At 40.3% G+C, this 26,537-nt stretch overlaps 3 protein-coding genes across 3 annotated transcripts; all 3 read left to right on the top strand.

The window, feature by feature from the left end:
- Positions 1-370: 370 nt before the first annotated feature.
- Positions 371-3,701, top strand: LOC117448680 (inter-alpha-trypsin inhibitor). The gene is made up of 6 exons (XM_034086027.2): positions 371-475; positions 1,355-1,546; positions 2,138-2,314; positions 2,450-2,494; positions 2,634-2,712; positions 2,837-3,701. The coding sequence occupies exons 1-6, from the start codon at positions 412-414 to the stop codon at positions 2,928-2,930; spliced, it is 651 nt and encodes a 216-aa protein (XP_033941918.1). The 5' UTR covers positions 371-411; the 3' UTR covers positions 2,931-3,701.
- A 4,726-nt stretch (positions 3,702-8,427) lies between these two features.
- On the top strand, positions 8,428-16,501 carry usp3 (ubiquitin specific peptidase 3). The gene is made up of 15 exons (XM_034085958.2): positions 8,428-8,878; positions 9,468-9,528; positions 9,981-10,118; positions 10,361-10,444; positions 10,644-10,725; positions 11,032-11,111; positions 11,656-11,769; positions 12,103-12,216; positions 12,385-12,534; positions 12,881-12,987; positions 13,121-13,201; positions 13,315-13,433; positions 13,519-13,632; positions 14,672-14,739; positions 15,372-16,501. Exons 1-15 carry the CDS (start codon positions 8,788-8,790, stop codon positions 15,805-15,807), a joined length of 1,839 nt encoding a protein of 612 aa, XP_033941849.1. The 5' UTR covers positions 8,428-8,787; the 3' UTR covers positions 15,808-16,501.
- A 4,092-nt stretch (positions 16,502-20,593) lies between these two features.
- On the top strand, positions 20,594-26,537 carry fbxl22 (F-box and leucine-rich repeat protein 22). Its single transcript, XM_034084507.1, is given in 3 exon segments — positions 20,594-20,801; positions 20,804-21,155; positions 24,902-26,537. Coding segments are annotated over 3 exon segments (897 nt in total). The 5' UTR covers positions 20,594-20,605; the 3' UTR covers positions 25,251-26,537.

Genomic DNA, 26,537 nt, shown 5'->3' with positions numbered 1-26,537 from the left:
TATACTGCATAACAAATAAAACAAAACTGCAATTTAACTCATATTAAATAATAAATAAATATGAAATGCTTATTTGTGTGTGTTGCTGTGCTGGAGCAGGTATCGTGTTTAACTCGAGCGTTAACCTTCCCTAAATGATGTGTGAGGTCTTTCAAACAACACCCATCAAAATGCTATTGTTCTATTGATCGTATGCTATACTCTGATATCAAAAAACATCTCTAATCTTCTTTATAGTAAAGGTAATAAAAGAAAAAAGGAGAAGCATATCCCTGCCATTAACTTTTATTTCGATTGCAGCTGTCACCATTAGGGAAATGTTGGTCCAAAGGTCAGTATGACAACCCACTCCCACTGTAGTTTACAACCCTGCCTCACTCCAGGAGAGACAGCTCGAAGACAAGCAGCAAGATGAGGCTCTTGTTGTTTCTGGGTTTGGTTTTTGCTGCATTCGAAATCAGCAATTCGATTCCAGGTAGATCAAACTTTTTTCTTCTTCATTTAAAATTGTAACTAGAGATTGGTTTAATTAGTTTATAGAGGTTTATGTTTCAGAATAGGCCATGCTAGCACACAGACTCATCAAGTGCTAGCCTTGTATTGCTGCTTTTATTTAGGAATACTTTGTTTTAAAATTGGTTCTATATCATTGTTATTATTTTATCTAATGTTTCAAGGAGATGAAGTTTCACTTTTGGTCCTGAAAGAAGGTGGCGGTTACATCTGCGGAAGACTCAATAAATGGGCTTAATCATGTATAGTATAAAAAAGATTCCTGTGCCATCAGAAATCAATATACCTGTTACTGATACAAGTTTGAGTAGATTACATCGGTCTAGACTGCATCTCTCAGCAGGATATAATTGTATTGTACTTGTTTTTTACCCTGACTTCCATGCTTCAACTTGCGACTGAAGCCCACAATGATTGTCTTTAGCTGAAGACTAGATGGTATTTACTGTACGTTTACTTTCTAAGAAATGTTATTAACACACTGCTAACAATTGTGCTAAGCTGACTGGACAATTCCCTTCTCTATAATTCTCAAACTTTTAAACACAGATAATTTCTGTCTGAGCCTGAGCACAATGAGCTAAACCTGAAACCGTTTGAAACCACTTCCTTGAGGTGATATCTATAAAAGGGCGGCGGGACTGAAAATGCACCATAAATGACACATGTAATTGCCATCATAAAAGGAGGGAGTGGGTATCTGTTGATGGGGTTAGTTAAACATTAGTTATGTGCTGGAGATTTCAACAGAAACACCTATAACTTACCAAATACTGTAAACAAGATCATCGCCTTTTGCATAAATCATAGCTAACACCATATTTCTTCTTTTATCCAACAGCTTTCTGCCAATTGGATCAGGATGAAGGTGAAGGCACAAGCTTTACCTTCTCTCTGTTTTATGACCCCGTCCAAGATCAGTGCAACCCTTTCTTATACAAAGGCCAAGGAGGAAATGGCAACCGATTTGAAAATGAACGAGAGTGCATAAGAAACTGTTCCGCCAATGTAGAGGCAAAGTACCCCATGAATGGTAAGATGGTTTTAAACACTCATAGTGAAAGAATAGTAAGGTTCCAGTTTATTCTGAATTACCATTCAATGTTTGTTAAACATGCAAAATGACGAATGTAAAATCAAAGACCGCTTACATTTAGATGAACACAGTGTTGAGAAAAAAAACATTCTTCCTGTTGTCTGAGGACTTTGGAACATGAACTGGCCCATGAGGTAGTTTTATGGCCTAAAGGACCATGAAAGGGGATGCTACATCATCATAAGGCCTCTTCGATGAGGGAAAGAGAGCGAGAAAAAGAGATGATATGAAGAGGGGCTTGTTGTAAATAATAACGATTCCATTGCTTTTCTGCCAAATAACTTTTGCCGCCTTCCTTTCTTCGAGGATGCAGGAAAAAAACATGTGTCAGGATGAATATTAGCAATATGCCACCCAGTGGTTAAAAGGCAAAACTACTGCTTGAAGTTTTAATGATATTTTCTGCCACCTGCTGTATCAATAAATGAGAATTGTTATATACATAACAAATCCTAACTTTTAAATGAGTTTCATTAATAAACTCTGACCACTGTTATGACTAATAAGGATGATGTTTTATCTTCACAGTGGCCCAAGCTTGCCACTTTAAACATGCTGTAGGTGGCTGCAGTGGCAAGTTTTTGAGGTATTACTACGATTCCGTCCATGACAAATGCAAAAAGTTCCTTTGGTCTGGATGCATCGGAAACGGAAACAGATTTTTTGACCAGACCAGCTGCAACGCCACCTGTGATGGCATCCACCGTGAGCACTAATCTCTGTCTAATATACACATTTACTGAAATAATAAAATATCAAATATGTTTAATGAGGCAAGTATACTCTTAAATGTAATACAATTATGTTTTCAACATGATGTCAATTGTTTTTGGATTTAAGATGATGGTGAGGAAGCCGAGGAGGAGGAGCCGGACACTCCCATTGGTCAGTAGAAACACAAAGAACTAATGCAAAACACATCCCTGTTTTAGTTAAGTGCATAAAACATGTTTCATATACTTTTATCTGAATATTAGTTTGTAATCTATTAACATACATCCCGGTCATCTGTCCTCTTTAACAGCAATCATCTGTGGAGTTCTGCTTGCCCTCATTGTTGCCGCGATCATCATAACTGTGACTGTTTTGACCGTTCAGTCAAAGTAAGACTGTTTTTCTTTGTTTTCAGTTTTACATAAGGAGTTAACACTAAAAATGAAAAACACATACCTTGCTGTCAATGACTATTCTCCTGTAATTTTTTATATCTATTTTTTTTTTCTTTAGGAAAAAGAACCCCAAGAACAAGGTGGAAGGGAAAAGTAAAGAACCCCAGTCTGGCTCACCTCTACAGGGCGACAAGGATATTGAAATGTCATAGAAAATCCTGTCACCTCAATAGCAATATCCAAAGTTACCATTAATTTGGATTTGTATTCTAATTCTACAGTCCTTGATACTAAACATAACAACTTAAGATGAATTTAGATTTTTTTTTTACTGACATAATATAATAGCTACAATTGCATTGCAATTTTGATCAATTTTGTATTTTATCACCTTTGTGCAAAGTGATGTTTTTTAAGTTGTATTTGTCCTGGAAGCTTTCATTCAGCAATCCAAAAATAAACGTGATAAGCCGTTCTGTAATCAAAAGAAACCAGATCTTGAATCGTAGTCAATTAATTGCTTTGTTTGTTTGATTAGATACCTTTTATAAGTTAGTAATTGTCAAGATTGTTGTTCCAGGCACAATGTCAAAGGTTTCCTTTATTCTAGCGTTTTAGTTGTTTAGCTGCTTTCATCTGCCTTATCTGATTTTAAAGTGCCGCCATAAAAAACACACCTATAGTAACTTTAAGGGGAAATATTTCCATTTGAAGCAAATAGGTTTCTTTTTATGAAAAACACCTTGATTTGTAAATTTCCAAAACACGACTGTATGATCACCTGGCTCAAAGATTTGCTGAAACATTTCTTCTGTAGGGACGTCCCAATTGTAAACCCAACATATATTTAGAGCTGTTTTCGTGAAGTGATGACCACACACTCTCTGTTATTATGTGTACCTGCTCAGCATTTTTGAATCTATTGTTTTAGTCTGCAAATATCTCAATATAAAAGTGTCAAAAAACTAAATTTTACATTTTCTCCCATGAATGCTAAAACTTACGGCTGTGATGTTAAATGGCCATGCTTTATATTTTGGATAATAAAGCAGTTTTGCCAAAAAAAAACGATGGAAGGTCTTACTTTATTAAAATATGTTTCAATGTAGCCTAGTTTGTTGTTATTCACTGTAGTGCAGTGCTGGAATTGGGCCGGTACTCACCGGTACGCAGTACCGGCACTTCTGGTTCTGACCCATGGAGTACCGGCACTTCTTGCTCAGTACCGGCATGCTGGCGGTACTCCGGTACTCATGCACCGTGCCAGTACTCAACACTCTCCCGCCGTTCTTATTATACATCCATACAGCCGCCCGGTACTCAGTAGATGCGTCATGAGGTGCCGAACGGACATTCTCATCGCTCTAACCGCTGGAGTTTCACAGCGGCTGTCAGCTGTTTACTCCTGTCATTCAAACAGAACGTGCTGGAGAGGGGGCGGGGCTTATCTTCTCCATGTAAATACTGTGGTGGAAACGACTATGTCAAAATTAACCTATTTGACCGTGATTTAATAGTAATACACGTTTCAAAATAATAATAATAATAATAATGCCGAAGTAACAACATACTGAAAACTGTTAGTAAAACCATGTTTTAATGCTTTACAATTTACATACCTAGATGCACGTGTGTTGTGTTTATGCAGTGCAACTCCCACCCAGTGGGTGGCTATGTAGAGTGATAGAACAGAGCAGGCACGCCCCCGAGAGAAGGAAAGCAAGTCACGTCACAAATTAGCATTTCTAAAATGTTAGCGTGGATTAATAAAAGTGCAAAAAGACAGCGGTTGTCGCCGGAAGAAACTTCAAATACAGAGAATGCTGTGCCTGTGTTGGAAATTGTGTCTGATGGGGAGCTTTCTTTGGTTGATCCTCCTGCTCCAAGTTCTAGTGCATTAGCATTAGCACTAGCTCCGCCGCCTCCTCCAGAGCCTCTAACGTTAGCTGCTGCTGGCGCAACTGCCACCACCAACACCGGGCAAAGCGATGCACCTGACTGCTGGACAACGGACCAGGTGCAATATTTTTGCAAGACCAATGCATGGCTCCTTCTTAAAGATAAGAAGCTAGGATATCGGATATGCAGAGATGTCAAATCTTTGGGAATACACACTGGACAAGGACTGAAACTGTCAACTGAATGGGGTGAGTGTGCAGTGTCTCATTTCGGTGTTGACAAGGGCAAACAACAAGCTAGCCTGAGAAAAAAAATCAAAGAACATAAAGAATCACAAGCCCATGTAAAAGCTGCTGACATCCTTACATCTGCTTCACGTGAAACTATTCAACATCAAGTGCAGTCTATGCATACATCTGAATTAGACACCACTATCAGAGTTTCTCGAACGGCATATAAAATTGGCAAACATAGCCGGCCATTCACAGACATGCCAATTGATTTGAATGTACAGAAACTGAATGGGCTGAACGTGGGCAGGGTTTTGCACTCCAATAAAACCTGTGGAGAAATCATCGACCACATAGCTCATGAGCTGAAGAAAAAAATGGCAAAAGACATTACAGAAAACCAAAGAAAACTCTGTGTTTTGGTCGATGAATCTACCACTATTAGTGGTAAAACGGTGCTTGTTGTGTGTCTACGCTCAGCATTAGCTGATGCTGAGCCCGAAACGTTTTTTTGGGAGCTGATCGAGTTGGATGGAACAACGGCTGATGACATCACAAAGGCGTTAATGGAGTGTCTTGGAAGAGATTTTAACGAGGACTTTTTAGGTCAGTGTTTCGTTTCTTTTGCATGTGATGGGGCTTCAGTCATGCTAGGGAAGAGAACAGGCGTTGCTACCCAGTTGTGTAGTAAATTCCCAAGCCTGTTTGTGTGGCACTGCTCCAATCATCGTCTAGAGCTGGCAGTTGGGGATGTGGTCAAGGAGGTCTCAGGGCTCAATCATTTCCAGATCTTTTTTGACAAACTCTATTCCTTGTTCCATGCCTCCCCCAAAAATCAGAGGCAGTTAGCGCAGTATGCGCAAGCAATCGGACAGCGTCTCCTGGTGATAGGGCGTGTTTTGTCCATCCGCTGGGTGGCTTCAAGTGAAAGGAGCGTCAGAGCAGTCTGGGAAAACTACCGAGTGCTTCATGATCACTTCACAAATGCTGCAAACGACACGAGCAGGGATTCCAGAGACAGAGCAAAGTACAAGGGCCTGGATGATGTGCTCACATCTGCAACGTTTGTCAGCAATCTGGGACTGATGTACGATGCGCTCACAGAGCTCAGCGACCTCTCTCAGCAACTCCAAAAAAGAGAGATGACACTGCCTACAGCAGATAGGCTCTTAACTCGAGAAATACGAGTTTTTGAATCCATGGTCACCATGCCTGGCCCACACATGACTACAGTTCATACAGCTCTAGCTGAGAAGTCCTTCAAGGGTGTTGCCCTGCCCCTGCGTGAGAATGGCAGGCTTGTACAGATTCATGCAGGTCAGTTTTTCCGCAGTATGGTAGAGAATCTGAGACACAGAATGACTTCCACAACCTCCTCTCATGTCAGCACAAGAGAAATCCCATTACATGGCCGGGAGGCCCGGGACAATCGGCTAATCCAGGACATGAAAGTTATCCATCCTGGAAGTTGGCCTGAAGAGGAGTTAGACGTACAGTATGGGGATGTAGAGGTGCTACGTTTGTGCGAAGTGCTGAAAGTGGACAGAAGAGAGACTGTTCAGGGCTTTCGCGAATACAAGGAAACCAGGGCATCCCGTACACCTGCTGCCATGGAGCCTCTACTGAAAGCAGTCCGAACCATCGCTGTCTCCAGTGAGTGTGAGCGGGCATTCAGCTGCATGAACGATATCCTTACTGCAAAAAGGAATGCTCTCTCTGTCAGCCGACTGTCCAGCCTGGTTTTCATTAAATGTAATGGACCATCGCTAGGACAGTTCAATCCGGAACAGTATGTGAGGTCCTGGCTGGCAAAGGGAAGGAGAAGTGCTGATGAAAGAGCCTGTCCAGCTCCAGCCCCTGATACTGATGTCCCCAAGGCCTTCTGGAGCCTTTCCTAACAATGTGAAGTATATTGCAAAGCAGCTCACCCAGTGAGAAGACTTTTGGCATAATGTGCCGATTTGTACAGATCCTGGAGATAGAAGGACTTCAGACCAACCAGGGAGTTATCTGATCAGCTTGGTGTTCAATGTAACTCTTTACCATGGCTCAGACTTTGTTACTTGCAGTTACAGTTTCTCATTTTTTGTTTTTAGTTACATGTTCTTTGTTCATGCTCTTTATCATTTTTCTGAGTTGGAAAGTTAGATTGCATCATAGTTTACTTTATACATATTTGTATTCTTCAGTGGTGAAGTATATTGCAAAGCAGCTCAGCCATGTGAGAAGACTTTTGGCACTTTTTTGTTTTTCGTTTTCTGAGTTGGAAAGTTAGATTGCATTCAAAATGTACAGAAATCCTTAATTTTGTTAAAGCTTTTTATAAAAAATGCTTCTGACCAGAGCTTTGTTTCCTTGTCATTAATGTTGAACACCACCAGAGGGGCTCTCACCTGAAAGGTCTCTGCTTCATGTGTCTTCAGCAGAAGATCTAGACTTTGATTGCTATATTTTCAGTTAATATTGACCTTACTGAGCTTTAGCCATATCCGCTACCTATCATAAAAAATGTTAAGTACAGTGAACCTTTCTAAAATATACAGTAGTAAAGAGACAAACCCACCAGCATTATAGTAGCCAAATTCTTGTTTGTGGGCTGTATATATAAAATTGACTTGAAAAAGTTGCTGATTTTAGAGTACTGGCACCTTTTTCATTCCAATTCAAGCACTGCTGTAGTGTATACATTCATACAATTATCGATTATCATCATTAATTCGAAATAAAGTTTTAAAAAAAGAGCAGTTTCTGTGTAAAACGTTATTCTTTCAGTGAATGAATACATTACTTTCTTACCTTCCTGGTCAAGATTGTATGTAGGCTAGTATGGGGAAAAGGTGATGACGAATATTTGACATGTTGATGTCCACAGAGGGGGAAAACAGGTGTATCGTTATCAAAATGGAGGACAATGCTTTCTAAATTAGTCATAGGCCTATTGTTTTAAATTTCCCAGGATACATCGTTAAAATCCGCACATGCAAAACATGTAAGCCAACCATTTTCATCAACATGAATAGGATAATTATTTACAATCAGTTGTCTCTAGGCTACTGTCATGCCAAACTATCTTCACGTGAATTCTTAATTTAAGATGAAATAAAGTGTTATTGTCCCAGCTGGTGGTGTCTGTGTTCCAAAAAGCATGATAAAGTACTTAACATGATAACATAAGTATAAAAGGTGTACGTTTTAGCTGTTTGAACAATGGAACTCAGTTTGGTTTAAACCATAGACTGTTTAAACCTATGGTTAATTCACAACGTTACCTGTGATCACCATGGTGATCGGAAGTGAAGCGGTTGCTCGTTACCACGCATGCGTGAGACTTCTACGCGAGTTAAGTCTCACAACATTGCTTAATTAGGTCTAAATCTTAGAGTTTCCCAGATTCAGAAAGTAAAAAGCCAATACAAAACACGACCGACACTAATAGGAAAACAAATATAAAACTAACGAAACGTACAGGGATACAGGGATATGTAGCACGAAGCGGCCCGGGGAGTGTAAGCGAAACAGGAAGTAGGCAAACGCAACTCTCAGAATGTGTTCATCTTTGTTTTGTAGTTGGCAAACACCCCAGCCGCGGGACTCACTGCGTCACTTCCTCAAGTTATTTCCATTTGTTTGTGGCAAACACCAGCAGTTACCTAGTACCTTATACACCAAAGATAACGTTACTATTCTTACTTATAATATATCAAGGCAAAAACGGCATCAACTTTGTTTTCTTTTAAATGCTGGACCCTGAAATCATGCACGAAAGATAGAAGCTGCTGCGTTAGCGGAAGGAAACAGGGAAACGTGAGCAGAAGTAGTTTGTCGGCTAACGTTAGCTAGCTAGTATAGGTTAATTGGCAGCTATTGTTAGCTGCCTGGTTCCCGGTATCGATTTGTTTGTGTAGTGCTAACTTTAGGTTAGCCTCACAGTTGTGGACTGATGGAGTGCCCTCATCTTGGCTCAAACGTGAGCTGTCCTCTTGATACCTCCAGGTTTCCTAACGGGACTCCGTCCTCCTGGTGCTGCAGCGGTAAGTGTTTGTCACTCCTTCATTCAACCTTAAGAGGTTAATGGATACACACATACTACCGGGGACTGCAATAGTCAATCATTTGGATCCCAGCCTTTGGTGATATTCCCACGTTTGTATCAGATACAAAGTCACAACAACAGAAATCACAAGGACACATTTCATAAACAATACGTGTGCAGTGAACACATCATATTAAAGATTAAAGGTCATAAGGTCAATCATGTGGTTATAAAGAAGTGCTATGTATTTGTATGCAGAAGAAAACATTAAGTCTGGTAAACCATCTTGAAGAATTGTGACTGTTATAATGTTGTGTGTGTGACTAAATGTTTGTTAAAACGATCGGAATGTTGTTAATGAGCTGTTATGTTTGTTGTTTATGTGGCTATAGTGTGTATACATGTGTTAGGCTGCATGTGTCAATGGAGTGACACCATAATGAAAAGTACATTCTCATGCTAGTGCTAATGGGGCTCCCAATCAAATATAACAAGATCGTAATACAACATAGAGAGAGAAATCCCAGAAATTAATTATCTTAATAAACTGTACAATTCTGAACCAAGACTCCATCTTTTATCTCTAGCTTGCAGGTCCAATAAAAGTCCATGGATTTGCCTCACCTGTCTGATGGTCCATTGTGGAAGGTAATTATGCATATGTATAAACATGGGAAGTAAGTTTGATTAAATTGTTTTGGAAGTATTTCAAGAATCCTCAGAGACTCTTTTAATCTAATTAAACAAGGAAATATGTCATTTCTAGTTACCATATTTGTTTGGAAAAGGGAATGTAGTGGTCGAAGCTTGGAAAATTGGTTAAAATATATTTGTGTGTGCAGCAGACAGACATACCGGTTTCTAACCAGATGGTGAGAGGAATCTTTGAGGATTCTTGAAATACTGTTCAAACATTTACTGTTATAACTCTTGAAAAAGATTCATATTAACTCTTAAATGTATTACTCTTGGGAAAAGATGCTCTGATCAAAACTGCAATCTTATTATTTTTGGGCAGACTTTTTAATTAACTGTTTACTTTAGGTTTTTTTCTGATAGTTCCAGGTGTTGTTTTATAAAGTAATGTCTTCCTTCTATAGATATGTCAATGGACATGCGAAGAAACACTTTGAAGAGAGCCAGGTTGTTGGCATTAGCCAAAAGAAGAGCGAGAAACAGGAGAAAGAGAAATCCCATCATTCCGTTTGCATGGACTGCAGCAACTACAGCGTTTTCTGGTGAGTGTCCTTTATGACTAACCTATCTACGTCTACCATCTGTGACTCACTGTGGGGCCCTGCAAAAAGTACAGTCATAAAAACAATCAAAGGATGCAATATATTGTGGTAATAGAAACCAAATGTTCCTTTAAACCTTTGTAACCGATGCAATATCCTTCTGATGAATCCCACTAACGATGACATGTTAATTAAAAGCAAAACAGTGATCTGATGTGTCTTGACTAATGTGGATTTTATAGTTACAGATGTGATGATTTTGTTGTCAATGACACCAAACTTGGGCATGTCCAGAAGGTGAGGGAACATCTGCAGAGTTTAGAAAAGTAAGTACAGCTCTCAAGAAGTCTTTACATATTTAGTTTCTGTGTTTTGATTGTTTGACCGTGTTTGACTGAGGAAGCCAAATACAAATGTATCTGCCAAAACATATCTGCATTATCCGATGATGAACACCAAAGATGTTTGACAACATGTTTAATACAAGATCAGTGTCCATATCAAATGTTTGATTTCCTCCTACAGCTCAGCGCTGATGGGTGACAGACAGAGGAAACGGAAACTTCAGGAAAGCCTGGCTCCAGACAGCAAGTTGTTAAAAGACAATGTAAGAGGCTAAAAATATAATGATTTGTTTATTTTAATACAAGAAAAAAAGTTGCAGCCTCTCCACAGTTGTGTTCCAGCACAAAAAACACAAGTCTGTCTTTTCACTGGGGGAGTCACAGTAGCCTTCATAGGCCTCTTCTCAAAATATCTCTACATGTTAACTTAAAGATGGCTTTTTAGTCTTTAGTATTTTTTCTAAGACATTTTTTAAATGTGTGTGTGTATATATATAAAAAAAATATATGTGTTAATATATATATATATTAACACATATATTTTCTGTTTTTCCACTTGTCTCTGTCAGAACGGCCTGGCTTTAGGTGCTACAGGCCTGAGGAACTTGGGCAACACGTGCTTCATGAATGCCATCCTGCAGTCCCTCAGGTAAGGCTCTGCGATGAAGATGAGGAATGTGGTAAACTGGGCTTCAGCATGGTTCAGTGGCTCTGCCCCTGTAGACCCAGGGCCCCACAGTCAGTCATCCTTTATTAATAGTCTGGGGCACAGTCAGGGGAGTTTATACTGGCTGCATGGAAACAAGATCCAGTAAAAGGGCAGAATTCTCAGTAAACACACGTTTCCTGGCTCTCAAATGACTGGCGTGTTTTCACAGTTGCTTTACGCAGGAATGCAAAGTGTATCAAGTACACCATTTACCTAAATGTGCCAACTTTCCAGGCAGCCATTCATTTCATTTCAGTGTTCAAATCGATTAGCAGCAACTTGATATGTGCCTCATGAATCTAATCTGCAAAATGTACAAATTGTTGTATTTATATTATCACAGCTTCCTGGGGAAAGTCAATAAATCTAATCACCAGTGAATCTAGTGGCAGAATTTGGCAGAGGGACAACAATAATGTAAAAGACTTGATTAATTTGCCGAAATGTAATCTCAGGAGTCCAACATCGTGTGTTTCTTTGACAGCAATATCCAGCAGTTCAGCTGTTATTTCAAGGAGTTGCCTGCCGTGGCTCTACGCAGCGGGAAGACGGCAGGAAGAAGGATGTACCACACCCGAAGCCAAGGGGACAACACTGTGTAAGGTCATTTTTTCTATGAGCGAGGATTCATGGGCAGAGTTTGTTTATCTAACACTTATTTAAATGGCATAACATTGAACAAAATCTCATAGACACTTTCTCATGAGGCTACTCACATCAGTAGTTATCTTGACTCTGCTGCAGTGCAAGGCTGGAATGTCAAAGTGCAGAAACAGTGCTATACAACAAATAACAAGAAAATAAAAACACTAATGTAATCTGACACGACTTTATTTGTGAGTGTGTGTGTGAATATCGATATAGCTTTGAGTTTTCTGGTTATTCTTTTTTAACGGTAGCATATTAAACAGGCTTCCTTTGTGTTGAACAGGTCTTTGGTGGAGGAGTTCAGGAAAACCCTTTGTTCCCTGTGGCAAGGAAGCCAGACGGCCTTCAGTCCAGACTCCTTGTTTTATGCTATATGGAAAATCATGCCAAGTTTCAGGTATGCCAACAGTGTGCAGAGAATTAAGCTGATCACGCTGAGCAGTTAATTGTTTTTCTTTTCAGTTCTGTTTTCTGATTATTATTGTCAATAATATTATTTGAGCATCAAAGACTGGAGCAACTTATAGTGAGTTGTGTTTGTAATGTGCTGTGTTTTTGTGTCTAGGGGCTATCAGCAGCACGATGCTCATGAGTTCATGCGGTACCTGCTGGACCATCTCCACAGGGAGCTCCAGTGCGGTCGCAACGGGGCGTCCCACCCAGCCTCTCCTCAGGAGGGGGTCCGACTCTCCACCGCTGAGGGCAAATGCTGCATGTAAGCCCATGCAACCTTCCAATTATTTTGTATTTGTCTGACAAGGTGGACACATTAAGCATTGCAGGAATGTCGCTATCCATTACATGGCTTATGAGAGTGTCTGTTTCCTTTTTGTTATTTTAATAGCCTATTTTACTAGAATATTTTTATTTTAATGTGTTTAATTTGTTCACTTATTTCATAACTTACTTATATTACTATTGGCCTTAAGAAGTTACAATTATTAAACAATCTAATCATTGAATGTTTACATGTAGAATATGAGTTTGCATATTCTTGATTGATTCAACACTAGAAAATCTTACTGTGCATTTATTGATTATAACTGCTTTATGTTTAACAGCAATGGGACTGCCAGTGTTGTCACATCCAATTTTGGTGGCATACTTCAGAATGAGGTGAACTGCCTGATATGTGGAACAGAATCGCGGAAGTTTGATCCATTTCTTGGTAAGAAAACCAAAAGATCCGTTTTTTCCTCATTTTTACAGTGAAACCAAAATAATCAACACAAATACTAAGGGTTATATAATGGAGGCACTTTAATGTACGAGATAATTTATTTTCATTTGTTTTTGCACAGATCTGTCTTTGGACATTCCCAGTCAGTTCAGACAAAAGAGAAGTAAGGACCAGGAGCCGGGGCCAACCTGCACCTTACGTGGTACGTTTCCCAATGCTTGATATAAGGACTCAGTAGACAGTTTATTGGCAGTTTTAGTTTCTCATTATAAATAGTTGAAAATAATAACAGTATTACATATGTTTTTGTTTTAGACTGCGTACGTAGCTTCACTGACCTGGAAGAGCTTGATGAAACGGAGCTGTACTACTGCCATAAGTGTAAGAAGCGACAGAAATCCACTAAGAAGTTCTGGATCCAAAAGCTTCCAAAGGTAGAGACAGAAATTGTCAATAATGTTACATCACTAGTTTAAAGGCTAGGGTTAGTATAACTGGAGGTTTAATTTCCAATTGTAGGTTTTGTGTCTGCACCTAAAGAGGTTCCACTGGACGGCCTTTTTGAGAAACAAGGTGGACACCTATGTGGAATTTCCCCTGAAGGGCCTGGACATGAGGGGCTACTTACTTGAGGTGAGTTAAAAGCTAAAGAATACAGATCATGGAATTCCACAAAATATATTTTTCATTTCCTAAAAGATTAAAATAATGAAAAACAGGAATAATCATTTTTGAAAATGCAAGTGAAGTTCAGACAGAAAACAGTCCAGTGACGCAGAAGGAACTGTAACAGGTCAGAAACCAGCTGCTTCCAGTTCAGGCCTCTGTGGAAATAATTGATAGTTGTGCAAAATAAACATCCTTACAAAGACTTTATGTGCCATTCATTTTCCTGTTTCTGCTGTCATGGAATATTCCAATAGAAATCCAAGGGGTATGGTTTGGTATCTTAAAAAAAGAGTCAACACAGTAGTCACACCATGGAAAGATCTCAAGTGAAATGCTTGTGAAACTAACTTGGTAAAGCATTTGGAAATATGACAGTAAACCAAAATGGCAGATTGGCAGAGGAGCCGCAGACAGCCTGAAGAAAAGACTATTTGAAGTATTTTTATAGAGGAGTATTACAATAGCTCCTTTGCCATACTGGTGATTTAGTCAATCTAAATGTTACCCTTGGTCAGCTGATGATGGATCCATATCAACAAAGTGAACAAAATATGTTTTGTGAGTTCGTAACCCGAGATCTGTGTATTGCATGTTGACTTTTACTTGGCGTTTACTTTCGGAAGTCTCTTTACAATTGCCTGCAGAGGGCACTGTTTCACAGATATCTGATTTAAATGTATTTGTATTTGATGGGGACAATGCAATTCAACATATTTCCAATACAGAGCATGACTGAACTGAAAGGATAATGAATAGTAGTACAACAAAAAAACACATTAACTTGACAAACTTGGATCAAGGTAATTGTGTAAACTGTTCAAAATGTCCTGATTTAAAACATGTGTTTTTTAGGCCTCTGGCATGCTGAAGTGTTTTAGAATGTGAGAAGACTTTTATGTGTGAAACTCTGGCATGTCCAGATGCTAAATGTCTCCTTTAAGTTGTAAATCTTTGAGAAGTCTAAAAAGAAAATATCTTATGTTGTCTTTTTTTATGTTTGCAGCCAGATAATGCATTGCCAGACAGCTGCCTGTATGATCTTGTTGATGTCGTGGTGCATCATGGATCTGGGTGAGTACATGAATTATTCCGGTTCAAACTCACAAATGGAGAGGTTGTAATTAATTTGCTGAAGCGTCATCCCTCTGATTATAATGTGCTGTTTTAATACGCATGAACAGCATCTAGAGTGCTGCAGCATCTTGAATATCTCAGACTTGTTTGGGGTTGATGGGTGATTTCCCCTCCAACTAACAGCTGACACATTATCACATGTTCAGACACATGCAGGATGTGCTTCTGTCACCATGGCAGCATAGTTAACAGCTCAAGAAGAAAAAGGAATAACACACAACTGTAAATCTAAACATAAGCATCTGTTGACCTGCTCTGCCTATGGCTTTTGGCAGGGCTGGTCATACTATGGCTGTATTAAAAAGTCAAATGCAATTTTGTTTGAGAGCCTTGTGGACAGCTGCAGTTAAACATTGTATGTATCCACTAAATGCTGAAAGGCATTAGTAAGAGTCCTTTAAAATGTAATAAGATATGCCAAGAAATGTTTCCCACACTGCTGCAGTTTTACTTTTGGCCTCTAAGTGGCGATGTTGTTCTGCTGAGCTGATTGTGTTCTAACCGCAGTAGCAATATATGCAGCATGGTAGACAGGCAGCAGTTCATGATATATGTGTCTGTGTTTCCAGGGTTGGATCAGGACATTATACAGCATATGGCAGCCACGAGGGCCGCTGGTACCACTTCAACGACAGCACGGTGACTCTGACCAGTGAGGAGACAGTGAGGAAGGCCAAGGCCTACATCCTGTTCTACGTGGAGAGGACTGGACAGGTGGCCTCAGAGAAGACGGACAGCAAGCCTGATGCAGAGACGGTGGATAAGGACAGCGGCCCTTCAGAAGCAGTTGCTCAGGACAAGGTTGCAGCAGACATGGTTCTGATGGACGCAGCAGCCTCACACATGAAGACAGAGGACTTGGCGGCCCCTGATAATGCTGCTGCGTTGGAAAATGTTGGTGAAGAAATGGCTGAAGTGGCTTCAATAGAGCCTGCAACACATAATACCTCACACAAGGCTGCATCAGAGGAGGCCAGCCAAGCTATTCAAGCCGTCGCACAATGATTTCGTCACAAGGCTTATTACCATGGCTTCACCTCAATCACATGTCTCACAGTGCTTGATTCTAAATAGTTAATTTTCACATTTAATGTTTGTGTATTCTTTTTTTTTTTAAATGTTTATGAACTGCATGATTGCGTCTTGTTTAATTTGCTGCTTGGGTTTTCTTTAGATAACCATTTTGCGTTAATTTCCTTGTTGTTGTATTCCTCAGTTGAGGTAGACTCCTCTGTGTAACAGATTCCAAAGGTGATGAAGTTAAGCTGTAGCCTTTTAAAACCTCACTTGGTCCAATGTTTAGCCGAGACTGAAGAGATTGGATGTGTCAACACACTGTCATTGTCAATAATTGGAGTTTCTATTTTTTTAAGTTTCTAATATTGTTATTTCAATTACTTAAAAACCGTGTAGTTCTGTTTTCAGTCATTTAGGAGAGATTTTAGGATCTAGAATCCAATACATTTAATGACTCTGAAGTCAGAAGTGATCATGTAGGCTTTAGAAAGTTGTTTTAACTTCTTGACCAGAACCATTGTAAAAGAAAGGATCATAATGTTTGTTTGTCTGTAATGACGTTGGAGTATATTTTACCATTTTATGTTGATCTGAAATTGACTTAATAACATGTCCTTATTACATTTACTTTTATAACGTGTCATATGAACATGCTGAAATACAATGGAGAATCTTTTTCAAATTAGTTTTTCTGTGAAAAAAACAACTCTTTCTGAACCCCACTGAGATCAAACCGCCCCACCCATTAACACAGACAGCATGTAAACAGAAACACAAACGTTTATTTCAACAATTATTCTTTTGAGCAGTTAAAAGTATTTTCATTCAGTCAATGCTAATGTTTTGTTTTAGTAATATTTTAAATGGAAGAAGGTCACATTACTGACTTAACTCCATATAATAAAGGCCATGAATCATGCCACCACACTTTCAATTGAGGAAAAACCTCCCACGGCCCCTACACACGGCGGCGTGCGTTGCCTTCTGCCCATTCACGGCACGTCCACACAGCGGCGTGCGTTGACGCTTCACCATTCACTTTGAATGGGGTGACGTCACTTTTAGCCGAAATGCATAGTGGGAAGCGACGTGGAGCGTAGCTGGCGTGGCTCGCTGCAAAAGTTGAGCAATGTTCAACTTTTGACACCTCGGCAGAAGCGTCAGCCAATCGAATCATATGCCAGTACAAGCTCTAGCCAATCAAACCGCTGCTTGTGTGTCAGGGGCGGGAGATTCATGTGATTGGTTGTTGGTCGAGTTTCAGACACGCCCGCCGGCAAGCGTCAGCGCACGCCGCTGTGTGGACGGGCCGTTACTTTGAATGGGGTGACGTCACGATTCGCCGAACTGCATTGTGGGAGCAAAGCGTAGCTTCTCTCGCGGTGCTCGCTGTAAAAGTAGAGCAATGTTCTACTTTTGCCGCCTCGACGGAGCCGTCAGCCAATCAAAAACCTCGTATGTAAATCTGACAGTACAAGCACTAGCCAATCAAACCAGGTGTATGTTGGGAGAGCCAGACCAGTCCAAGCAGTGTATTCGTGAGTCACCCGACTCACTCACGAATACACTGCTTGGAATGTTTTCTGTTAGTTAAAACATGTTTTTTTTTAACTAACTGAAAACATTATATAACTGATTACTATTCACAAATGTCAATTAACAGCATTAAGAACAAGAAAACTCCTGGGGTAAGGGAAGCAGTTAACCGCGAACTGAAACAATAAGGTCAATTAAAATTATATTTTAGTCAATCTATCAATCTAAAGGTAGGGTAGGTAAGGAGAAACCAGCTCGAGTGCGCAACAATTTGAAACTACGCAGCAGGAAAAAAATCTGCCCCTTCCTTACAGAGCCCCTCCTCCAACACACACGAAAGCGCACATGACCAATGAGGGCACGAGATGGAAGGCTGACAGGCAGGTAGGCCATCCAGTTATTTTAGCCTGGCCGGCTAAAAGGATTGTTCGTGCTTTTTTCAGTAGCCTACTACAGCTTCCACAGATTAAATGTTTTATATATTTATTGTCAAAGCATTTAATGTATTCATTGCTATCGGGATGTTAAGAGCATTCCATGGAATATAACAAGTGTTTCTGGAGTGAATTACCTACCCCACCTTTAAGCATAGAAGTAATTATTGAAGGATATTTAATAGTTCTTGCTTCTCATTTACTGGTAACTGTTTTTTCTTGTCTTGCTTATTAACTGCATATTTCTGGGTTTATGGTGGTTCTTCTAGAGAGAGAAAAACCTTTTCAGACTTCCTGACATAAGTCAGTCTGGCAAAATATCTTCAACTTTAAGTAAATTGCAATGGGAATTGTATAAGTTTTAGATTTTATTTAGCTAAAAATAATTAGCAGATTCTTTAATGATGAATAATAATCGTTGGTTGCAGCTCTGAGTTGAAGACAACATTTGATCCAAGTCTATAATGTCTCTTTTTCAGCAGTTTAGATCCTGAGAAGCTTTAATAGCACATCTAAAATGTAAATATTTACAGCATGCCCATTATTTGATGCACATGTGAGGAGCTTTCACATGTCCGGACACATGCTCACCAGAAGGTTTTCTTGTGTTTATTATTATTATTATTATTATTATCTCCAACACACTTATTATGTCTCCTCCTGACAACTTCCTTTTGAAGGTCCAAGTACGACCTTAAATGAGCGAGAGTACATTTTTAGCTAGCCTTTTTATGTTGTTTTCCTCTTCCCTCTAGCATCTCCGCCCACCACAGACTCACATAAGAGCCCCACCCCCCGGGACACGTGCCAGTCAGTCAGCCTCAGCTCAGGAAGGAACAAGCTCTCCTGTATGATGAGCAACAGCTGCTCCTCCTCGCCTACTCACAGGTGGCTGTGGGCTCCATACTCTGTCCCCATTAATGACACACAAGTGGCCTTTTTTTTATTACACCCTCTCTCTTTTTTATTTTCCTCATGGAGGCTAGGTCACATGCTGCTGCTAATAAGCTCACATTGCAATGTGTTTGTCAGATCAGAGGTCTGGATACAAACATCATGACACAGTGAGTCACAGTACAGACGTAATCAGCCTCCTAACAGTGGCATTTCCCAATGTTCTACTTTTCTGGTGATAACTGGAACAGGACATTACTGGCATTTGGACTGAAGACTAGGATTTAATGACATTTTGCCTTTTTCCCATGTCAGCAAGGCCTCTCTGCTGCAATTGACCAATTTCAAAACAATGAGTCATGGTTCACTGCATTCCTTCAGGTTATGGGAGGATAAGGCTGTGTAAATATCTTGTAGGCAATAGCAGTGGTTTCCAATGTGGGGGTTGGCAAAGCTTCATGGGGTTGCAAACCCTTCTTGATTTTAAGGGTTGGAGACAACGTTTGAAAAAAAAGTATCTGAGTTTTTTCATACTTTTAATTAAGTCAATAATGCAGTAGCCTACTCCTTAGATAACAGCATAAGACAAGCCAATACATGACAATATAGATGAATAAACAACACATCCTTAATCCAAACTGAACATAAGTTTCTTTAAGTTATTTTGGATGCACTGCATTAAACGACATAACACAGTGGGTGTACTGATAACACAGACTGTGGCACCCCCCCATGTCCTGCCTTTTTTCTCAGAGATTGGTGATAACAGAACTCATAACTGTAAATATAGTATGGAGTGAGGTCATATATGTAATGATATTTTGCCTCTTTGTCATCTCAGTTTCCTCTGAGGTTCAATTGTGCAACTTCAAAACACACTGTGTCACAGTTCACTGAACGGTTTAGGCTGTGTAAATATCTTTATTTAGCTGTGTAGTTTGGAGACCCCCTCAGCCTCATGAGGGGGTATCAAGGCCTTTTTTATTTTAAGGGATGTAAGACAACTTTCTTTTTTATTATACAGCTGGACTGTATCACATTGTTATTTTAAAAGTTTGGATAATGTTAAACATACTGATATGTTCTATTAAATCTCACAGGTTATAGCATTCATGCTAAACAGACTCATCCTGTTTAAGAAAAGTCTGCAGTTAAAACAACTACAGGGCTACTAGAACCACATGTGAACAGGTTTAGAAAGAACAAAACATTAACTTCAGAAAATTCTAAGCTTGTAAAAATGTACCACCTATCCTTAAGAGATGTAGGATTGAAATGGCTACTTTAAGATTCGCCCCAGACATACTTTTATACTTTTCAAAACACTTTGCTTCATATAATAATTAGCACCCCTTATGGTTTTCCCACTGAAAGGTTCAATTACTTATTTATAGATTCTTAAAATGGCACCCTTCTCTAATAGTAAATAAATAATGAAGGTGAAATCAGCCCTTTAGAATCAAACAGACGTAGCCTATACCCTTTATTTTATAAACAAAAAATAGGCCTATATAATTCTGCACAGTGCAGGTCAAACTATTACCTTGGCTGTTTTGCTGCAGTCCTAGATTCTTGAGATGTGTCTGCTCACATACCCTTACTCAAAGCTGAACATGAGTTGCTTGAACTTACTTGTGTGTGTGTGTGTGTGTGTGTGTGTGTGTGTGTGTGTGTGTGTGTGTGTGTGTGTGTGTGTGTGTGTGTGTGTGTGTGTGTGTGTGTGTGTGTGTGTGTGTGTGTGTGTGTGTGTGTGTGTGTGTGTGTGTGTGTGTGTGTGTGTGTGTGTGTGTGTGTGTGTGTGTGTGTGTGTGTGTGTGTGTGTGTGTGTGTGTGTGTGTGTGACTATCTGAGAACTAGGCCAGGCCAGTGTAAACATCTGTTGGCTCTCAGCAGCGGTTACCACCTGTTGAGAGCCAAGACAGATGGAAAGGGAGCGTATGTCTCCAACACTTCCATCTTTGACCGTGCAGGCCAGTTGTCTTCCCAAAATAGCCTGCTCTCCCCGGCCTTATATGTGCAGGCCTGCAGCGTGTGCCTGCGGAGGCATCATGTATCTGGGCCACACAATACAGCTTGCTAGCGCATTGTTGCTGTTATCCACGAGGCCTCTCTTTCTGTCTCGGGACGGCTAACCATGCATGTCACCCAGCTCGACCACGAGTGTCTCCTCCACCTTTTCTCCTTCCTAGACAAGGAAAACCGGAAGAGTTTGTCCCTTACCTGTCACCCGATGCGCGAGGTCTTCCTGGACCCCCGCCTCTGGACCGTGCTCCACTTCAGCTCCCCTTGTCAGCTGACCCGGGACAACTTCGTGCTGGGACCCTCGTTACGGTACCTGACGGTCTGCTGGTTCTCGAGCAGGGTCCTGCAGGTTTGCAACATCGAGGACTGGCTGAAGAGCTCGTTTCAGAAGGACATCTGCAGCAAGCACGAGAGCCTGGTCTCCACTTTCCTGGCCCATGTCTGCCACATGTGAGTGTTTGTGTGTGTGCGGTTCTCCTGCTGCTTTGTCATGTATTTGAGATGTAACAGAGGGGGACAAAGCTGCACTTGTACTTTACTGTAAAACTCATGGCTACTGTGATATCATCTAAAGCAGTGGCTTATTGGCTTGTGACTCCTAGAACAAAACATGTCTTTCTGGGACCAGGTCACCAAAGACGGATTTACTTTGATGCATCTAAAACATATTTTAGTCCTTATGAAATAAAACTACCCTGTAATACACAAGAATACACGTTTTTTTTAAGTATTTCTGTTACTTATCTGTTGTTAACCCTTAGCTATGAACTGCTCTGGGCATATAACCTTAAGTAAATGAGCTTTGGTACTTTGATGCACCAAAAATACAACTTTATTCTTTACTTCACTTCTTGCCAATTGGCAAAGATTGTAATTTTGTGGCAGCTTTAGTTCATACTTTTCAGATCAAAACCTCATATCTCAAATTTAGTGACTTTTTCTGATAATCTGAAGCATCAAGTTTTCCTTTATGTGAATAGAAAGGTTTCCTATACTATTAAGCTAAATAAACAAATGAAAGAGAAACCTGAGACCACTGCATGACTACATATGGAAATAAGGATGGTCATTTCTTTTGCATAATTCATACTTTTACTTTTGCTAGGATTAATAAACCTATATGTAAATTAAACTAATACAAATTTCCCTCAGTATTTTCTAAGTGTAGCATTTTGACTTTACTTAAAGGTGGCGTAGGTAATTTTGGAGAAACCAGCTTGAGTGCGCTAGAATTTGAAAATACACAAAAATCTGCCACTTCCTTACAGAGACCCTCCTCCAACACACACGAACGTGCACATGACCGATGGAAGGCTGACAGGCAGGTCGGCCATCCAATTATTTTAGCCGGTCCGGCTAAAATGATTGGTCGTGCTTTTTACAGTACTACGGCTTCCACAGATGACATTTTAGTATGGATTTCTTGTCAAAGCACTTAAGATATTCATTGCTATCGGGATGTTAAGAGCATTCCATGGAATATAACAACAAGTGTATCTCGAGCCTTTTTCTCAAACTTACCTACCCCACCTTTAAGTAAATTATCTGCATATCCGACACTGGACAGTACAAACCACAACATCAAATACCCTTACTCAAAGCTGAACATGAGTAGCTTTAACTTACTTTGGATGCACTGTATAGACACACCTGATATTTTGTCTATCCCTGTAACTACTTCTCACTATGACATCCACTAGAGGTTTCCCTTTTGTGTCAAACATGAGCATTGACAAGTGTGTCTTACAAAAGCTTCCAATTTTGGTCAGATATGCCTTGAGGAAGATCATATCATTTACGCGGTTCTCAGGGCCATTCCCACCTATGATTCCCACCCACCAAGGAGGTTGGATTGTTTTCTTTTAGAGGCACATGGCTTACTGAAACTGCCATGTTTAGCTGTAGGCAGCAGGGAAGAAAATCATTAGAAACAGATGGTGTATCTATCCAGAGCTGACTATAGAGACAGAAAAGTGACACATCTGTGGGACATTAGACTGATTATATTAACTAACATAACTGTGGTCAAATATCGAATTATATTTATTGAATGATGCGACACTTGGATTTGATAGGTCACTGAAACGTAGCTCTGTTGGCTCTCGGCCTTGTGTGCGTGGCTGGCTGCATACAGGACTCAACCTGGAGAGGCTAATGAGGTCTCTGGATCATTTCTTCAAGGCAGCCAGTAATAAGTGTTGATGTGAGGGAGCCTGGCCACCGCAGCTGGCCTGGCAAGAGGAGAGGAGAGGGGCTCGCTCATTGGCTCAGTGTATGACCCTGTGAGGATTTCCTGTATTGTGAAATTTGAGACGCAAGCCACGAGAGCTGTGAGGCCATTCAAAACTAGAACCACCTACTTTGTCTGGCTGCTGTATCTCAACGCCCTTAAGGCACACTCATTGCATACTGATAAACCCTCCCAAATGGAGAGCAAGTGCACGTGACAGAGTGGGAGGGGACGCAGAGAAGCTGAGAGTCAGCTGCAGACTGCACAGGCAGGTGGAGCTTACAATTGGCTCTTTGTTGCTGTCAGAGGACTGAACATGTGCGACTGTCTCCGCCTGCCTTTTCCTGGATAAGACTCCACGCAAACTCTGACGCCATTCTCCTGACTGACTTTATTTATCTTCATGGAAAAAACAAACTTTAGAACATGGCACGCCTTTGGGCTCCTCATTTTACAGTGTCATGCTCCTGTCAAATTAATTGAATCAATAATCAACCACTGTTATGGATTTTGAATAGTGAGCGTTCAGTATTCATTTAAATAAATGGTACAACGAGTGCACATCTTGGGCTTATTATTAAGCAATGACTACAAAGTACAGTTTCAGCTGATGCTTTTTGAAATATTCACAACTGAATTTAGATAGTAAAAGAGTTATACAATATTTTCACCATTCAACACAATATCCACTTGATGATTTGGCCAGACAGAATCACTGTTAGGAAACAAAAACCATTAGAGAGATTATTACAGGTTAGCAGTGTATTGTTCCGCTTATACTCTGGTGGTTTTATATGATCAACATCATGGAAAGAAAGAAAGAAACAGTCAAATCCACCTACATACTTCAGGGTGGCTATTTTTAAATTGGCATATTTCTATTCTCTGATTACAAGATTGCACTTATTTGATTCAAATCTATTTTTTTTCAAATTCTGAAATAAAATTAAATCAGACTTTAATTGCAAAAGGTTTAGCTTTGTGATTTGTTGGGGTGGACGAATTATGCAACAGTGGTTGATGAAGTTTTTGTTCATGTGATGTTTACCTTCATCCACTTAGTCACAAACTGTTCTCATTAGAGTCTGCTGAGTCTAAATGCTGCTGGCTTCTTTTATTCTTTTATTGGTTAATGTCAATACTGTGCAGTCAAATCCGCTGATAAAGCCACACTCTATGCAGCAATGTAGCCAGGCACGGGGACTGACTGTGCCACCCCATGTTCAGAGGTTACTGGGGCAGCACCCTCAACACTTGCTGGCAACTGGAATATGTTTGGCTCACATGTGGTTATGTGGTAAGATTATGTAAGTCTTTATGTAATCTACATCAGGGAACGTGAATGACATCCTCGATCCGTTGCCACGAGGGAGCTCTGTGCTGCAGGCCTGCCAGTAGGTTGCAGTGCTCTCCTGATACTGAGTGGAAACATGCAGTAGACACACATTTCACTGCAAACAATTCACATCCATTTATTGAAATGTTTCCTGTAAAATTGAGCATGAGAAAATGCTTTTTGGTCATCCTATAATTCATCAAACATCCTGTAATTGTTCTTCATGTATTCACACAAGCTTTTAGTGGACCGATATACATGCCGAGGGGGACAACATGTTGTGAAAAGATCATTTATTCTGGGTTTTAAACGTCTCTATCTTTACACAGATCATGTTGCTGCCTCGCAGTGGTGTGTTTACATCTCATCCACACGTGGCTCTGATCATAAACTTGATCTCTTATCCTCTGTAATCTGATTCTATTCGACAGATGTGAAGAGTATTCATGTGAAATAAGGAAACACGTCAAACTGAATTGATAACCTAAGGCTATCCATGTGCAAACAAACTAATCCCTCCCTACACAATTATGTCATCAGCCTGATAAGTAACGTTGACACAGAGCAGCTCTTGTACGGATGTTCCTCCCTCACGTTGGTGGAAACCTGATGTAACTCTCTGTGCCACAGGTGTCCCAACCTGCTCTGGCTGTCCCTGTCTGGCTGTGGACACATCACCGACCAGGATGTGATCTCTGTGCTGCAGAGCTGCAGGAAACTGCGCTGCCTTCACCTGGAGAACTGTGTCCGCATCACCGACTGCAGCCTGCAGGGTGTGGCAATACACGGAGAAAGTCTGGTGGAGGTAAAGGTGGACTTCTGCAGGAACGTCACTCAGGCAGGGCTGCAGGCTGTCAAAGAGAAGAGGCCGTGCATCCAGCTGAGCGCAGAGAGGAGCGCTGATATGATCCCCGACAGCAAGCCTGAGGAGAGGCTGCCACTCAGGAGGACTCTGCAGAAAGTCCTGCAGTTCACCTGATAGAAGAGCTGGACCACAAGGATGGGCATTTATTTCAATGTTTAACTTATTGAAGGACTTGACTGTGAAGTATTTTTGCTCAAATTGGTGTCTATTTATTAGATGTGTTTTGCATCTATTTTGTACTTTTATACAATACACATTGAATATGAGTCTTCCTTAAAAATACATGTGCCTTTGTCTGTTCCATGTTATCCTAACCAGGGATAATTCCATTCAATCTCAAAATTAAATCTTTGGCTGTGCCTTAATCCAGATACTTCAGTAAGTACACTGTGTATACTATGTACTTACTTGCATAGTGTGTGCAGTTCATTAGGTATTAGAGCGAAGTGAGACACAGCATTAGGGTATTCACAGGTTGCCTTATCACTAATTCACCAGCAACAAACATTGAAATGCAGCATTGATATGATTCCATTCTTAAAGAGTTTGTCACTTGTGAAAAAATGCTTCTTTGTCAAAGGTTAGTGAGAAGATCAATACAACTACAACTACCACGTCTATATATTAACTTGACCTTACAGTCAGCCTAGCTATTTCCAGTTTCAGTTTCCAGTTTTTTATGCTAAGCTATGCCAAGCTGCTGCTCCAGCTATTGACCATTCAGATGCAGGAGTGGTATCCATATTCTTATCTTATGCTCAACAAGAAAGCATATTAGTGTTTCCCAAGATGTCAAACTATTCCTTAAATAGAACTTGATAGTTTGATTAAGATATAACACACTTTCCCCAGAGGACTTTCACACTCCTACACAGTACGAAAGAACAAAAGGTGGGTGTGATCCGTTTATGTTGCGATAAGACATGTCCGAGTTCTCCGAGGACAAATTGTCCCTGCGCCTGTGATTGGATTTATGTTATATAAGGTTGTGAGACATATGAAAGTAGGTTGAGTGCATCTGTCTGTAAATGCCATGTGACCAATGTACCGCTGCAGGATGCGCCCATCCTGTGAGTGCATCTCTAAAGAATCAACATAGATTTTCACACAAGGTCAATTTAATGAAGAAGCCTTGTTTTCTACAGGACATGGGCTCAGATATTTTTCTTGACCTGGGTGGAGCAAATTTAAATGTTCCCTTTTTAAAATGTTACAATACTGTTTTCTATTAACTGTGTTTTTTTACTTGGTGTGTATGAGTGTTGTTTATTTATATATTTAAAGAAAAGGACCATTGCTTTGCTGTTACAAAAGCAAGCACAAATGTGACCAGGATTGTATGTATGATTTCTACTTTGGCAACAATGAGGTGTGTATTGATCCATTGTTGCAGTATTAAAG

This window comes from Pseudochaenichthys georgianus, chromosome 6, assembly GCF_902827115.2.
Source record: "Pseudochaenichthys georgianus chromosome 6, fPseGeo1.2, whole genome shotgun sequence".
NCBI classification, from domain to species: Eukaryota; Metazoa; Chordata; class Actinopteri; order Perciformes; family Channichthyidae; genus Pseudochaenichthys; species Pseudochaenichthys georgianus.
This window is presented reverse-complemented; position numbering and strand designations above follow the sequence as displayed.

What these genes read in the sequence shown, in the direction of transcription:
- LOC117448680 (XM_034086027.2), top strand. Translation starts at nt 412, where the DNA reads ATGAGGCTCTTGTTGTTTCTGGGTTTGGTTTTTGCTGCATTCGAAATC. An exon ending in GGCAAAGTACCCCATGAATG is followed by an intron (nt 1,547 to 2,137) that starts GTAAGATGGTTT and finishes TTATCTTCACAG; the next exon opens with TGGCCCAAGCTTGCCACTTT. An exon ending in GGAGCCGGACACTCCCATTG is followed by an intron (nt 2,495 to 2,633) that starts GTCAGTAGAAAC and finishes CCTCTTTAACAG; the next exon opens with CAATCATCTGTGGAGTTCTG.
- usp3 (XM_034085958.2), top strand. Translation starts at nt 8,788, where the DNA reads ATGGAGTGCCCTCATCTTGGCTCAAACGTGAGCTGTCCTCTTGATACC. An exon ending in CTGATGGTCCATTGTGGAAG is followed by an intron (nt 9,529 to 9,980) that starts GTAATTATGCAT and finishes TTCCTTCTATAG; the next exon opens with ATATGTCAATGGACATGCGA. An exon ending in GCAAGTTGTTAAAAGACAAT is followed by an intron (nt 10,726 to 11,031) that starts GTAAGAGGCTAA and finishes TGTCTCTGTCAG; the next exon opens with AACGGCCTGGCTTTAGGTGC.